The 16,950-nt window shown below is 44.2% G+C and overlaps 1 protein-coding gene across 2 annotated transcripts in view; it reads right to left on the bottom strand.

Annotated features, from left to right (window-relative positions):
• inpp5d (inositol polyphosphate-5-phosphatase D) overlaps window positions 1-16,950 on the bottom strand; it is a 212,564-nt gene that overhangs the window by 79,487 nt on the left and 116,127 nt on the right. For both annotated transcript variants that reach the window (XM_072474741.1, XM_072474742.1), the window contains exons 18-23: window positions 15,574-15,655; window positions 11,790-11,879; window positions 10,749-10,862; window positions 9,471-9,550; window positions 3,212-3,299; window positions 1,448-1,591 (exon numbers count right to left, since the gene is read on the bottom strand). In XM_072474741.1, the coding sequence (XP_072330842.1) occupies window positions 1,448-1,591; window positions 3,212-3,299; window positions 9,471-9,550; window positions 10,749-10,862; window positions 11,790-11,879; window positions 15,574-15,655 (598 nt within the window). The remainder of the gene's footprint in view (window positions 1-1,447; window positions 1,592-3,211; window positions 3,300-9,470; window positions 9,551-10,748; window positions 10,863-11,789; window positions 11,880-15,573; window positions 15,656-16,950) is intronic.

The raw sequence follows: 16,950 nt of genomic DNA, 5'->3' as shown, positions 1-16,950 counted from the left end.
TAAAATGGCTACCGGCAGGGTGTCGCTCACTGCAGAGGGCACATGACAATGGCAAGCCAGGTAGGACACTTAGTGATGATTGCATTTCGAAACCCATATGCCCATTCTCGCAATACTCTGGGTAAAGACATTGTCTATGAATTCCACATTGGATTCATTTGTGACTATCAAATGTTTACTGCCTCAGTTAGTATTTCACAATTCCCTGAAAATTAGACTTGCTTTGTATAGTACTGTTCATAACACTTGGATGCCTCAAAGTGCTGAAAAGCCAATGAAGCGCTTTTTGAAGTTTAACCACTGTTGTAATGTAGGGAACACGACAGCCAATCTGCTTACTGAAAGCCTACTGACAGCAATGTGATCAAGATTAATTGATCTGTTTTTGTGATGTTGATTGGGGGATAAATATTGACAAAGAAACCACGGATAACTCCCTTGATGCTATTCAAAATAATGTCATGGGATCTTTTACATGGCCCCAAGCAGGTAGATCGGGTCTCAGTTTAGATCTCTGTCAGGTCATTACTCATCCTTCTCTTTTTCAGAGAAACAATTCCCAGCATAGTCAGTCTTTCCTCATAATTATAACCTTTTGGCTCTGCTGTAGTGTTTGCAACTATACTTTGTACCTTCCCCAGTGCCTCCAAATAGTTTTTGTCACATGAAGAGTAGAACTGTGTACAGTGCTTTAAATGAGTCTGAGTAGGGGGGCAGGCATATTTCCATGATGGCGTACCGCCTCAATTCCACTTGCCCAGAGACAGTTAGGTGCACTGTACTGTCCGATATCAATTCCGCCACAAAACCTCAGAAGCGGCAAAGGTGAGTGGAGTGGCTGCGGGGGAGTTGCGGGTTCAATGTCCTGGCTCAGGAATTAGAAAGAGCCACCCGTGTAAACCTTCATGTATCTTTTTCAGAGTTAATGGAAAGTGAAAGTGCAGCTGAAAAGATCGGTGGGGCACCCACATACCTTTGCTGTATTACCACTAGAGGGCACTGAGAGCTCCTTTAACTTCTGCTCCCACCCATTGGATTAACAGCAGAGAAGCAGGTCACGTTGGCCCATCTGGTTTGTTTCAGCTCTTTGCTACAGCAATTCCAAACTGTCCTGTATCCTCCCTTGCTTTAAACGCTTATCCATTTTCTCTTTAAGCGGCTCATTGCCTTCTGCCTCAAGCAGAGCACTCCCTCTTCCACCAATCCCCGAGTAACAAAGTTTCTAATTTTGTTCCTCGCTCTCATTGTTGGCCCCTTTGCCATGATGTTCCTTTGCCAGTCTTCAATTGGAGCTAATCCCATTTCCCTGCCCTTTAAGAGACCATGTAGGCACATATTGTACCAGGCACTATGGGAGTTGCAGAGTGGAGAAAAGTGAAACCACGGGTCTCTCCATCTCAGCAAAACAGAAGATCCAAAGTCATGAGAAGAAACAACTGAACATTACCGTAAGTCCTCTCTCGTTGTTTTCGCTCTGAAATGGTCAGCTTATATGAGCCGCTGAAAATGCCTGTCTCCTCCCCACGGTGCTCCAGTGGGATGTTGAACATGATCTCATTAGAGTGTGCTTGCAGAGCAATGCACCCCTCACCTGGCCAGTGAAACACAAGGCAAATTCTCTGAGTTAAACATGACATGGCAAGAAATCATTTGCAGGCAAGGAGAACAAGGCAAGGAGATTGGATTAACTGGATAGCTCTTTGAAAAGGGCCAGCGGAGGCACAATGGGCCGAATGGCCTCCTCCTGTACAGTATCGTTCCAGGATTCTATAAGAATAGGACAGTGTGTACAAATCATATTAATACAAAATATTCCTGCTAACAACTGTAGGATTATGTATTACAGAAGCAGGGCCTTTCAGGCCATCGAGCTAGACCAGCCCCTTGAAAGAACGATCAAACTAGTCTCCACTCCCCTGCTCTTTCCCTCAGGCGATGCATTCTGAATGATAACAGATCGCTTTGTAGCATCTTTCTCTCCACTCCCCCAGTTCCCTATTTAAATATTTTAATTTTTAAAGCATTGTGGATTCGCAGAAGGTTGTACAAATGCACCACAAAAATGAAAGATTGTTAAAATATTAATGGGCCAGGCATGGAGGTTGTTTGATCTTCAAAGCCAGAAAGCAGCAAGCAGTTCATTAACTAATTACCCAAATTGAAAAGCATCTCATCCACACTGCATTGGTCCCAGGCATTGTGGAATAAGCTCTCTCTTCTGGTCAAGAGAGCGAGGGAGGTGAAGTAATTGGACAGAAACACTGAGTGATGTTAGGTTAAGCAGAAAGCTGAGAGGAATAATTGATCAGCAGGTTAGAGTGGGAATTCGGAACAGCAGGATAGGCTTCTGGGTTTGTATAGATTGCAGGCGTTCCCAAGTCCAGGACATCACTAACTAAACACATATCTCCCCGCAGGCTCCTTCCCATGACCTTCATCATTCATAGGTCCTCCACTCCATTAATATGAATTTGGCATTCCGCATCTGCTTTCCCGGCAGCTTTTATTAACACTTTTACCTTGTGCCAACCCTCCATTCCTCAACCCCACTCTTTACCCTCACACAGCGATGAGATGCTGGCTGCTTGGTGATGAGGGCGATTTTTGGTACAATCCCACCGCCATTTTTAGATTCATGACTCAGCCAAGCAATGTTGATGGGCTGCTGCCTGAAGCGGTCTGGTGGCTCTTCACAGAACAGCTGACAAGAGTGTTGTGTCTGGTCATGGTTTACTGCTGAACATTGTCCTGCAATGGAAACCAAACATGGAGCCACTCTGGACAGGTGGTGGACAGAAAACTGAGGGAGACATACTGATGCTGTAGTGAATGGTGAACAAGTGGGAGAAGCCCTTCACTAGCCTGAAGTTCAGTGACGAATGTTTCAGCTGAACAACTACTGTTCCACTACATTATGTCCAATATCTCTCCTGGTGATTCTACCCGCCTTGGGTCAAAATGCTGGAAGTCGATATCTAACAGCACCATATAGAGTGCAGCGGCTCAATAAGATAGTCCAGCATCACCTTCTCATGGGTTTCAATGAAAGAGTTAAAGAAATAGAAGGACATGCTTCGATGGGCCAAGTGTCTTTAACTTGTTTTCTTCTCTAGGTTACATCTCTTGCCTCCACCTGCTAACTGCAGCAGGAAAGTTCTCTGTTTAGCTGTGCACAGGGTTTTTCCAGATACCCATGCGTATTCATGCTTACCGTAGGATTCGTAACTGTCAGTGGACTTGACGCAGATTAGGATGTGTTGGTCCAGTAAATACTCGGGGTCGGAGATAATAGGTATCAACTGTGATGGGCAAGAGAGAGACGGTGAGTTATATTTGATAAGGGGACAGACCCAGGAGATCAGCAGCACTGAACATTTCAGCAAGATAATGTTTCAGTCATTCAAATCCTCTATTCCACACATTCATAGGTACAGTTTCCTGCTGAGGATGGATTCTGGGGGCACGGGTTGTCTCTTCTCGTATCTCTGAACTGTGAGCCAACAGCCTTTAGTCAATTGTAGCATCCATTTTGCTACAGTCCGGTCAAGATTGTCCCCTCAAAAAGGCCAAGCCCAGGGTTAAATGGTCGAAAAGGCATTCTTACAGATTAGGACACGAACATTTTGAAGATTCAGTCCACAAAGCCATTCAACCATCATGACTTTGCAGCTGCAAACATGTTATCAGAGCGATTTCTCCCTATCTAATTTTCTTAGAATCCCTATGCAGAAGGAGGCCATTCGGCCCATCACATCTGCGATGTTTTCCCTTTTCAAATATTTATCTAATACTCCTTAAACACTGTTACTGATTTGTCTTCAGCAGACCCTTGTATATTCTTCATAACCTCTTTCATGAACACGTTGCTTCTCTGGTGGCACGGTGGCACAGAGGTTAGCACTGCTGTCTCACAGCACCAGGGACCCGGGTTCAATTCCGGCCTTGGGTCACTATCTGTGTGGAGTTTGCACAGGTGCTCCGGTTTCCTCCCACAGTCCAATGATGTGCGGGTTCGGTGGATTGGCCATGCTAAATTTCCCCTCAAGTGTCCAGGGATGTGCAGGTTAGGTTATTGGGTTCCGGGATAGGGCAGGGTGGACAGGGGAGTGGATATGAGGAGGGTGCTCTTTCGAAGGGTCGGTGCTGACTCGATGGGCCAAATAGACTCCTTCTGCACTGTAGGGTTTCTATGATTCTCCTTTCCCCCCCACCCCCGCCCTTTCTAGGAATATTCCTGAGTTTGCCTGCTTGCTTTTCACAGTAACTTCATTGCAGTGTTACTGTAAACCTACTTGTGACAATAGAGATTATTATTATTGTTGTTGATTCACTAACCAATGGACTGTATCTTGCACTATTCACACTCTTAAACCACTTTAGAATATTTTATGTTTACGTGCTCCGAAAAGAATCAGAGGTTTTCCAGTGATCTTTCCCATTCCTCGATATCATCTTAGCGAAACAAAGCTGAACGGCTTCCCAAGACTCTAACCTCCTTTCTATAATGGGGTACCCACTTCATCCAATGTCAGACAGATCTGTAAATTCAATGACCTGATATATATTGCTCTAGAACGAGGCCATAGTTTTAGTCTAAGGGATGGCAGATTTAAAACAAATATGAGGAGCAATTACTTCACTCGAAGGGTTGTGAATCTGTGGAATTCCCTACCCTAGAGTGCAGTGGATGCTGGAACACTAAACAAATTTAAGGAGGAGATAGATATGTTTTTAATTAGTAGTGGTATGAAGGGTTGTGGGGAGCGGGCAGGAATATGGAGATGAGGCCGAGATCAGGCATGATCGTATAAATGACGGAGAATATCAAGGGGCTGAATTGCCTACTCCTGCTCCCAGTTCTTATGTTCTTACCATATGAAACCCAGATCTGTGTATCTACTCCTACTTTATGCAATACACTGCTTGGATCTCTCTGCTCTTCTGTTCCATTGAGAATTTTATCATTTGGGGGAGATAGTGGGGTAGTGGTAATGTCACTGGACTAGAAATCCAGAAGCTCAGGTTAATATTGGGAGGACAAAAGTTTAAATCCCATCACGGCAGCTGCTGGAGTTTGAATTCAAGTGTTCAGCAGTGTAAAGATTATCATTATGTAACTACAGAGTTCAACAGGGTAAGGATTTCTCACTGTGTAACTGTACAGAGTTCAGCAGGGTAAGGACTGTTTACTGTATAAATGTACAGAATTCAGCAGGGTAAGGATTACTCACTGTGTAACTGTACAGAGTTCAGCAGGGTAAGGACTGTTCATTGTATAACTGTACAGAGTTCAGCAGGGTAAGGAATGATCACTGTATAAGTGTACAGAGTTCAGCAGGGTAAGGATTGTTCATTGTATAACTGTACAGAGTTCAGCAGGGTAAGGAATGATCACTGTATAAGTGTACAGAGTTCAGCAGGGTAAGGATTGTTCACTGTATAAGTGTACAGAGTTCAGCAGGGTAAGGATTGTTCACTGTATAACTGTACAGAGTTCAGCAGGGTAAGGATGGTTCACTGTATAAGTGTACAGAGTTCAGCAGGGTAAGGATTGTTCACTGTATAACTGTACAGAGTTCAGCAGGGTAAGGATTACTCACTGTATAAGTGTACAGAGTTCAGCAGGGTAAGGGCTTGATGGGCTGAATGGCCTCCTTCTGCACTGTAAATTCTATGATGACTGTTCACTGTATAAGTGTACAGAGTTCAGCAGGGTAAGGATTACTCACTGTATAACTGTACAGAGTTCAGCAGGGTAAGGATTACTCACTGTATAAGTGTACAGAGTTCAGCAGGGTAAGGGCTTGATGGGCTGAATGGCCTCCTTCTGCACTGTAAATTCTATGATGACTGTTCACTGTATAAGTGTACAGAGTTCAGCAGGGTAAGGATTACTCACTGTATAACTGTACAGAGTTCAGCAGGGTAAGGATTACTCACTGTATAAGTGATGCACAATCAATTACTCTCGAGACAAGGTGAGGCATAACTAATCGGTTTAATCAGCTAGAACTGTACCCAGCAGCTTCGATACAGAAAGTGAAGGTTGCTGGGATGGCATTGGTTCTTATACCCCGCCTCTCAGGGCGGAGCTATGTACGTTAGCCAATGGTAGACTCCTTGGTCTAGCCAATGGCCATCCACCTCTCAGGTACTGCAATACCTGGTATTACCACAATAAGTATACAGAGTTCAGCAGGGTAAGGATTACTCACTGTGTAACTGTACAGAGTTCAGCAGGGTAAGGATTGTTCATTGTATAAGTGTACAGAGTTCAGCAGGGTAAGGATTGTTCATTGTATAAGTGTACAGAGTTCAGCAGGGTAAGGATTGTTCATTGTATAAGTGTACAGAATTCAGCAGGGTAAGGATTACTCACTGTATAAGTGTAGAGTTCATCAGGGTAAGGATTACTCACTGTATAACTGTACAGAGTTCAGCAGGGTAAGGATTGTTCATTGTATAAGTGTATAGAGTTCAGCAGGGTAAGGATTGTTCACTGTATAAGTGTACAGAGTTCAACAGGGTAAGGATTGTTCACTGTATAAGTATACAGAGTTCAGCAGGGTAAGGATTGTTCACTGTAGAAGTGTAAAGAGTTCAGCAGGGTAAGGATTGTTCACTGTATAAGTGTACAGAATATAGCAGGGTAAGGATTACTCACTGTATAACTGTACAGAGTTCAGCAGGGTAAGGATTGTTCACTGTGTAAGTGTACAGAGTTCAGCAGGGTAAGGATTGTTTACTGTAGAAGTGTACAGAGTTCAGCAGGGTAAGGGTTGTTCACTGTATAAGTGTACAGAGTTCAGCAGGGTAAGGATTGTTCATTGTATAAGTGTACAGAATTCAGCAGGGTAAGGATTACTCACTGTATAACTGTACAGAGTTCAGCAGTGTAAGGACTGTTCACTGTATAAGTGTACAGAGTTCAGCAGGGTAAGGATTGTTCATTGTATAAGTGTACAGAATTCAGCAGGGTAAGGATTACTCACTGTATAACTGTACAGAGTTCAGCAGGGTAAGGATTACTCACTGTATAACTGTACAGAATTCAGCAGGGTAAGGATTACTCACTGTATAAGTGTACAGAATTCAGCAGGGTAAGGATTGTTCACTGTATAAGTGTCCAGAGTTCAGCAGGGTAAGGACTGTTCACTGTATAACTGTACAGAATTCAGCAGGGTAAGGATTACTCACTGTATAAGTGTACAGAATTCAGCAGGGTAAGGATTACTCACTGTATAAGTGTACAGAGTTCAGCAGGGTAAGGATTACTCACTGTATAACTGTACAGAGTTCAGCAGGGTAAGGATTGTTCATTGCATAAGTGTACAGAATTCAGTAGGGTAAGGATTGTTCATTGTATAAGTGTACAGAGTTCAGCAGGGTAAGGATTGTTCATTGTATAAGTGTACAGAGTTCAGCAGGGTAAGGATTGTTCATTGTATAAGTGTACAGAATTCAGCAGGGTAAGGATTACCCACTGTATAAGTGTACAGAGTTCATCAGGGTTAGGATTACTCACTGTATAACTGTACAGAGTTCAGCAGGGTAAGGATTGTTCACTGTATAAGTGTACAGAGCTCAACAGGGTAAGGATTGTTCACTGTATAAGTATACAGAGTTCAGCAGGGTAAGGATTGTTCACTGTAGAAGTGTAAAGAGTTCAGCAGGGTAAGGATTGTTCACTGTATAAGTGTACAGAATATAGCAGGGTAAGGATTACTCACTGTATAACTGTACAGAGTTCAGCAGGGTAAGGATTGTTCACTGTGTAAGTGTACAAAGTTCAGCAGGGTAAGGATTGTTTACTGTAGAAGTGTACAGAGTTCAGCAGGGTAAGGATTGTTCACTGTATAAGTGTACAGAGTTCAGCAGGGTAAGGATTGTTCATTGTACAAGTATACAGAATTCAGCAGGGTAAGGATTACTCACTGTATAACTGTACAGAGTTCAGCAGGGTAAGGATTACTCACTGTATAAGTGTACAGAATTCAGCTGTGTAAGGACTGTTCACTGTATAAGTGTACAGAATTCAGTAGGGTAAGGATTGTTCATTGTATAACTGTACAGAGTTCAGCAGGGTAAGGATTACTCACTGTATAAGTGTACAGAGTTCAGCAGGGTAAGGATTACTCACTGTATAAGTGTACAGAATTCAGCAAGGTAAGGATTGTTCACTGTATAAGTGTACAGAGTTCAGCAGGGTAAGGACTGTTCACTGTATAACTGTACAGAATTCAGCAGGGTAAGGATTACTCACTGTATAAGTGTACAGAATTCAGCAGGGTAAGGATTACTCACTGTATAAGTGTACAGAGTTCAGCAGGGTAAGGATTACTCACTGTATAACTGTACAGAGCTCAGCAGGGTAAGGATTGTTCATTGTATAAGTGTACAGAATTCAGTAGGGTAAGGATTGTTCATTGTATAAGTGTACAGAGTTCAGCAGGGTAGGGATTGTTCATTGTATAAGTGTACAGAATTCAGCAGGGTAAGGATTACTCACTGTATAAGTGTACAGAGTTCAGCAGGGTAAGGACTGTTCACTGTATAAGTGTACAGAATTCAGTAGGGTAAGGATTGTTCATTGTATAAGTGTACAGAGTTCAGCAGGGTAAGGACTGTTCACTGTATAACTGTACAGAGTTCAGCAGGGTAAGGGTTGTTCACTGTATAACTGTACAGAGTTTAGCAGGGTAAGGACTGTTCACTGTATAACTGTACAGAGTTCAGCAGGGTAAGGGTTGTTCACTGTATAACTGTACAGAGTTCAGCAGGGTAAGGACTGTTCACTGTGTAACTGTACAGAGTTCAGCAGGGTAAGGATTGTTCACTGTATAAGTGTACAGAGTTCAGCAGGGTAAGGACTGTTCACTGTATAAGTGTACAGAATTCAGTAGGGTAAGGATTGTTCATTGTATAAGTGTACAGAGTTCAGCAGGGTAAGGACTGTTCACTGTATAACTGTACAGAGTTCAGCAGGGTAAGGGTTGTTCACTGTATAACTGTACAGAGTTTAGCAGGGTAAGGACTGTTCACTGTATAACTGTACAGAGTTCAGCAGGGTAAGGGTTGTTCACTGTATAACTGTACAGAGTTCAGCAGGGTAAGGACTGTTCACTGTGTAACTGTACAGAGTTCAGCAGGGTAAGGATTGTTCATTGTATAAGTCTACAGAGTTCAGCAGGGTAAGGATTGTTCATTGTATAAGTGTACAGAGTTCAGCAGGGTAAGGATTGTTCAATATATAAGTGTACAGAGATGTAAGGACTGTTCACTGTAAAGCTAGAAGTCAGCAGGTTAATGGTTAGTTTCTGATAAAAATACATATTAGAATTACTGTTTATAATTATTACAACTGCTCTGACCAACATATGCTACAAATCAAATGAACTATTTCTTAAGAAATGTGGAACCCTGCAACCTAAACCCACTTTATGACAATGAGACGATAAATTCTACGTTACCTCCAGGGGACTGCTCCACACAACAGTCAGGTTCTCATCTCTGGACTCCTGATTCTCTCCATCAGCACTTTTCACATGATCTAGAGGGAGCGTAAGATTAGTACGGATTTCTGTTCAGTGCAGAGTCAAGTAAATGCAAACATATAGAAAAAGCTTCAATAACCAGGCCACTCAGGCTGTGACTGCTAATTGACAGGCTCCACCCAGTCGAATCAGCTAATTATAGTACAGGAGGAGGCCATTCAGCCCATTGCTTATGGAGCAGCACCAGCTCATCAACTGGAGCTATCTGACAGGAAGACAGACAGTCTGAGGAACCGAGGGGCTGGAAGACAGAGAGAGGGGCTGGGAGACAGACAGGGATTCCCACACATTGAAATGTCCATTCTGAGGAAAGGTTAACAATGTTACATTTGTTGTCTTGGGAAAAAATACTCTAGAGTTGATTTGGTTGAAATTTTCAAAATTATGTTCTTGTGACAAATAGGCAAGCACATATGATGACACCCACTCCCGACACACACCTGCCACACACACACACACCTGCCACACACACACACACACACACACCTGCCACACACACACACACCTGCCACACACACACACACCTGCCACACACACACACACCTGCCACACACACACACACCTGCCACACACACACACACCTGCCACACACACACACCTGTCACACACACACACACCTGCCACACACACACACACCTGCCACATACACACACACACCTGCCACACACACACACACACACACCTGCCACATACACACACCTGCCACACACACACACCTGCCACACACACACACACACCTGCCACACACACACACACACCTGCCACACACACACCTGCCACACACACACACACCTGCCACACACACACCTGCCACACACACACACACCTGCCACACACACACACCTGCCACACACACCCACCTGCCACACACACACACACCTGCCACACACACACACACCTGCCACACACACACACACCTGCCACACACACACACACCTGCCACTCACACACATACCTGCCACACACACACACACACCTGCCACACACAAATCACAAAGCAACATACATACAAACATAGGCACCATACACATACAAACCACACACAAGCACACACATACAAACCACACATACACATATACACACACACTCAGGCACATACACACACGTTCAGCCAGACATTGAAACTCTCAACTAGACATAGGAAATGGGACAATGTTTGGTCGATGAGAGGCAATGATAAGTGGGCGTTCTTACTTTCTAAGCAGCTGGAGTGGAATTCAATGAAGAATTTTGTCTTGGATTTGGTTTTCAACTTGGCTTCACACCTGGTGAAATTGATTGTGCCTGGAGAGGCAGCATTGTTGGGGTCTGAGGAGTGAAGGCAAGGGGGTTAGTACATGTCAGTTATTAATGTCCCACATCATTCCATTTTATTTAATTTCTGATTAAATCGCTGTACAGCACTGCTCTTCTCCCAGGATCTGTGCAGTCAAGGGAGCTGTTTCATGTTTTCCCTCCAAACCTCCTTCTCTTGTTTTCCACTGGCTCTGAATCTTGAAAGGACCACAGCTTTCACAGGTATCGGCTGCTTTCTTGTACCTCATCCATTTGTCCACACTTCCAAGTAAAAATCTATCCAGTGTGTCCTCTTTCCTCTCTGCCTGGCAGAAACCAAATGGAGGAGTAGGGGCAGTTAAAATGAGGACAGTCCCTTACCTTTTGACACCGCTGCCTTCTGCTATTAGTTAGAGGCCTGAGTGGGAGAGGTGATGTCTTCCCTGCCAAAACGAGGCCTCGTTGGGAGCTGAATTGTTGATGGGAGAATCCCAGGGAGGCAAATGATAAATTTTCTTTTCAGATTGCCTCCTGGCCACACAAGACTTGGCTCTTTCTTGTCTCCCTCACAATCTCATCCACAGCAACCCCTACTCGCTCGCCATCTACCTGGGTCCCCAGCTGTGGTCTGCTGCTTCCGAATACTTCTGTGACCACTCACCACGCAGCCCCCCCACCCCCCATGCCCACAAAGCACCTGGTGGTCGATCTGCCCAAGTTTGGACGGGACAGTGAGAAAAGTTGTGGTAACAAGGTTTTACCACTAAAATCTGCCCTGCCTCCTCCCTGGTTTTGTGATAGCTTAAGAGGCCTCGGATTGAACAGCTTCCGACCAGCTCTGCCGGTCCCATAACACACGATGCATCTGTTCCACAGGGGACTCAAAATGTGGTTAAACTTCAGTCCAGAATCCCTCTGTGGCTCTGAAAGGGCAAATGAGAAGATTTCATGGCTACTGACCCGTCTTAGACACAAACTGCGTCGACACCCCCACCTCGAAGGTCGCAAACACCGGTGAATGGTCGCTGGTGACAATGTCTGTGGTGCAGCCTGTAAATTGAACACCAACAGTTAGAAATCGCTTACTGCTAACTCACAGCGGACACATCAAAACCTATTGAGGCTTGACGCCTTGCCTCAGGTCAGTGAAGTGCATTTGTTAGGAATTTGAGAAATTAGCGGCAGTAAACTTGAGAGGAAAACAAAATATCAGACAAGTAACAAGACTAGCAGGTTTTTCAGAGGAACAAAGAGATACGGTTTGCTCAGTAACAAGATGAGAAGGTATGTAGAGACATTGAGGTGCAAATGGCCATATCAGAAACATTGTTTATCAGAGATCAGTGGGTCTACACAAATGCTAAATTTGAAAAGCAAGGAATTTGAGAGATGTAGACAGCCGAATCCATGAGATGGGATAGCAAAGAGACTGAATAGGATAATTGCTAGAACCCTCATTGGGGAAAGATGCTACGTCTCCATCCAATAGTCAGAAACGCCAGTTACATTTATGATCTGAGCATTGGAGGCCTGTTCCATCTCACATTTAGAGCCACGGCAGATACTCTCTTCTAGAGGACACTATTTTGTGCCTTTGCTGAACCAAAGAGTAATTTACCCAGACTTTGTCACTTAAGTGGTATAATGTGGTAACTATTACTTTGATTTGACCTATAGAGTTACTAAAATTGGACGTTTCTTGGGAAAAGGGGTGTCTCAGTGAGTCCAGTGAACATCGATATATTTAGGAAAAATAGGTATCTTCAGATAACAGAGTGTGTTTAGTTACTAATATACTTAAATGTCAGAGTGTATATTCATCTTTTTGGTCGTGGTTTTTTCTCTTTTCTTTTACTTCAATAAATATTCTTTATTAATTAGTTATACACCGACTGGACTGGTTCCTCACTGGGTTGTACTTGATCTTCACACTACATGACTTGTGTCGGAAGTGGGAGATGATCTGAATGATAGGGACAGGAAGAGGCCATTTAGCTCCATGAGCGACAAACAAATCACTTAGATCTGAAACTTCAATTCTGTTTCTCTCCACAGATGCTGCCAGACCTGCTGAATTTATCCAGCATTTTCTGTTTCTATATTATATAAGCATCTTGCAATGTTTTGTTACCTTAAAGGTCCTATATATAGACACATTGTTGTTGCAACACCTCTTTACTAGGATTCATCCTGTAACAGGGTCATTGCTAAGAGTTGTACTGTTCCTTTAAGTGGAGGCCAATGAAACCTCATTTTAAGAAGCTGAACTAGGTGGCTAACATATATCTCAGGAGCACAATCAGGAGATTGTGTGCATTAGTGATAATTGCCTCATTACCGGGGGAAGGCTGTGTATGAGTGTGTGTGTGTGTGTGTGTGTGAGAGAGACAGAGCAAGAGAGAGAGAGATGGCACCGGAGAAGTTGTGGGAAGAGATTACACAACAAAAGATCCACTCTTTAATGGCCAGGAAGCCAGCAGTAGGAAGAACATGGGATTTATTTAAGGTTATAATAAGTCTGGCACGGCAGTGAACTATTTACACTTCACAGTCCCATTGGGACAACCAATACGCTCGTCCCTGCTCAGGCCGGCTTTTATGCTCAATCTTACGACCCCAGCTGGGTGGGCCTCCACCCACTAGCGGTGAAGCATGTATTCCATAAGCCCCACTGGGAGATCAATTACAGTTTCCCTTTGGGCCACGTGGGGGTTATTTATACACACCAAACCCCATTGTGTAGTCAATGGGTGAAAATACAGAGCCTAAACCCAGAAATTAATCAGCCCATTGCTGCTTTGACAAATCTAAATCACTATGGTGATCTTCCTCCTGCCCTACAAGAGCATTGGCAACCATGGGCGTTTACTGGATTGGTCCAGGATTAAGTTTGGTTAAGTACTGCAGTAGTTTTTCTATTGCCTTCTGCAGCAAGGCTGACCAGGAAACTTTCTTGCTTATTGGAAGGATTCATAGGCTGATAATCAAACTGTTTGGCCACATTATGAACATACATTCTGTTGTCACCAAGTCCTGAAGTGGGACTGGAACCCCAAGCTTCAGGCCCAGAGGTAGGGGCACTGGCGCACTGCACCACAAGGTGATATTTGTACTTAACCCATATGTGCTGCACATTGAAGAATCCCAGTAGCTTGATCCTCCTTGCACTCACAATGATGATTTTCTTACTCCCTCCCACCAATGGCAAAAGAGGAACCCGAATCAACTTTCAACATACACTTTTTGTTTAGTGACACAGACCATAATATTTGACAAGATTATGACAGATTTAAATAAGGTGGACAAAGGAAATCTCTTCCCATTGGCTAATGTTAAGAATTAGGTGACATAGATTTAAGGTTTTGGACAAGGTGGGGATGTGAGGGAAAACTATTTTTATGCAAAGAGTGATAATAACCTGGAACTCACTATCAAGAGAGTGGTGGAAGGGAAGGGAATCAATCATTTCAATGTCTTTTGGTGGGCGGGGGTATTGGTACTAACACATGAAACAAGAGAAAACTGTATTGCTAGGGGTTCCTCCCAATATCCTCATCTTCTTTTCACCTATGACACCCAGGAATGCAACCGCAATGCCCAACCTGGTCAGCTGATCTGCCGTTACCTTCTTTTAGTTACAATCCACAGCATTGATGAGTCCTTATGACATGGAAGACCATTCAGTTCATTGAATCCATGTTGACTCCCTGTAGAGGAATCTAGTCTGTCCCATCCCCCTAGCCTTGCAATCTTCCTTCCCATCAAATGGCCACTAATTTCCTTTTGAAATCATTAATTGTCCTCACTCCAACTACCCTCACAGGCAAAGAGTTCCACCCCCCCCCCCCACCCCCTCCGAGAGGGTATAACAAGGCCTCAGTTTAAGGTCTCTTCCAAAAGATGGCACCTCAAACATTGCAGCACTCCCTCGGGTATGTTAGCCTAGATTTTGTGTCTAAATCTCTGGGTCACAAAAAGTAAGACTTTAAAAATAATTATTTCATTGGATGTCGCTGGCAAGGTCAGCATTTCACGCCTGTCCCTACTTGTCCTTGAACTGAGTGGCTTGCTAGGCTATTTCAGAGGGCAGAGGAGTCAACCACATTGCTGTGGGTCTGGCATCACATGTCGGCCAGGCCAGATGGTAGATTTACTTCCTCAAAGGACATTTCCTCAAACCAGATGGGTTTTTAACAACAATTAATAAGAGTTTCATGGCCACCATTACTGGGACTCGCTTCAATCGCAGATTTAAAAAAATTAATCAAATGTTTTAAATTCCTCCAGCTGCCATAGTGGGATTTGAACCCATGTTCATGAGATTACTAATCTAGTGACAGTACCACTACCCCACCATCTTCCCCAAATAAATGCTACCAATGGAGCCAATTTCTTGGAAACATGGCTGTGCCAGAGGTAGGTGAGATCCCTCAATGTCTGTGTGTGTAATGCTTCATGTTACTGTCTGCGTGGCTTTCCGCAGATGGAAACTGTGCATGTGAGTATTTGTGTTCACTGGTGAGTTTGTGCCCTTGCATAGAGGGGCTTGTGGACTGTGGTGAGAAGGGCCTGCAGGACTATTTCCTGCTAGACTTTATTTTAAGCATTGACTTTGCTGAGGCCTGTTGTTGACTGCATGTACTCACTGCGCCCTTAGCAAGAAGAGAACATTATAAATGTACCACAGTCAAATGGAAGTTCCAGCTCAGTCAGACAACAAAGCCAATAAACAAATCCTCCTTACCGTAAGACTGACACATGACATGAACATTGGGATAGCTTTTCCACAGCACTCGATCACACCAGGACGGCAGGTTGTACTTTAGCTGAGAAGAGAACAATTAGTTACCAAGCATGCAGAACAATCCCTCGGCAGAGGACCACACTCTATTCACCCATTCCTCCTTGCTGTTTCCCCCCCAGTACTACAATCTATCTGAGATCTCCAACCCTCCAAGTTCGTGATGCACATCCAATTCGGGTCTCTTGTGCATCCACAATTTTAATTGCTCCACCATTGCTGGTCATGCCTCTAGCTGGCCAGGCCCTAAACACTGGATTTCCCTCCCTAAAGCTTGCCTTTTTAACTCCTGCTCGTCATTAAAGACATTCCTGAAACTACACTCCTTTGACTAAACCCTTTATATGTGGCTTGCTGTTCGGTTTTGTTTGATAACTCTCCTGTGACGTGCCTCGGAGTGTTTTACGAGGTAAAATTGCAAGGTGTTGTTGTTGAGGGTGAAACCTGCTGTCAGGCCTGGTCAAAGGCCTCCTTAAAATGTTGGGTGATCTTGTATTCGGGGCCAGCTCATCTGCGCCAAATGTCAGAGAATGTAAATCACTGGAATACAAGGTCCCAAACCACAGCCAAAGGTTTCTTGATCATATCCTCCCCAGGATGTGCTCAACTATGAGACAACAATTGACATCTCAGGGCACAGAGCCAGCACAGAAAGAGAGATGTTGGTGACCATTCATAGGATCAGCATAGGAAGACAAGACTCACAGACATAGAAAAATCTCCACTTAATGGAACTAATAATGGGCAGCACGGTAGCATTGTGGATAGCACAATTGCTTCACAGCTCCAGGGTCCCAGGTTCGATTCCGGCTTGGGTCACTGTCTGTGCGGAGTCTGCACATCCTCCCCGTGTGTGCGTGGGTTTCCTCTGGGTGCTCCGGTTTCCTCCCACAGTCCAAAGATGTGCAGGTTAGGTAGATTGGCCGTGGTAAATTGCCCCTTAGTGTCCAAAATTGCCCTTAGTGTTGTGTGGGGTTACTGGGTTATGGGGATAGGGTGGAGGTGTTGACCTTGGGTAGGATGCTCTTTCCAAGAGCCGGTGCAGACTCGATGGGCCGAATGGCCTCCTTCTGCACTGTAAATTCTATGAATAAATATATAGCGATGGACTTTTAGCCCCAATTGGGGCTGGGAAGGGAAATATAAATAACTGCACCAGTGGTGTATTGATTCCTTGGTTCTGTCCTGCCCCAGAGCCAGTTTCCCGGAGGTGGGATGAGGCTGGTGCGGCAGGGTAAATTGTCTGCACGCAATGGGTAGCCGATAAAGCTAATTAATGGCCACTTAAGGTAAATTGAAGTAGGTTCAGCCCCTGATTTT

The sequence above is a fragment of the Scyliorhinus torazame genome, chromosome 14 (assembly GCF_047496885.1).
Source record: "Scyliorhinus torazame isolate Kashiwa2021f chromosome 14, sScyTor2.1, whole genome shotgun sequence".
In the NCBI taxonomy this organism is placed as follows: Eukaryota; Metazoa; Chordata; class Chondrichthyes; order Carcharhiniformes; family Scyliorhinidae; genus Scyliorhinus; species Scyliorhinus torazame.
The sequence above is the reverse complement of the archived record's forward strand: the minus strand, read 5'-3'. Positions and strand labels throughout refer to the sequence as shown.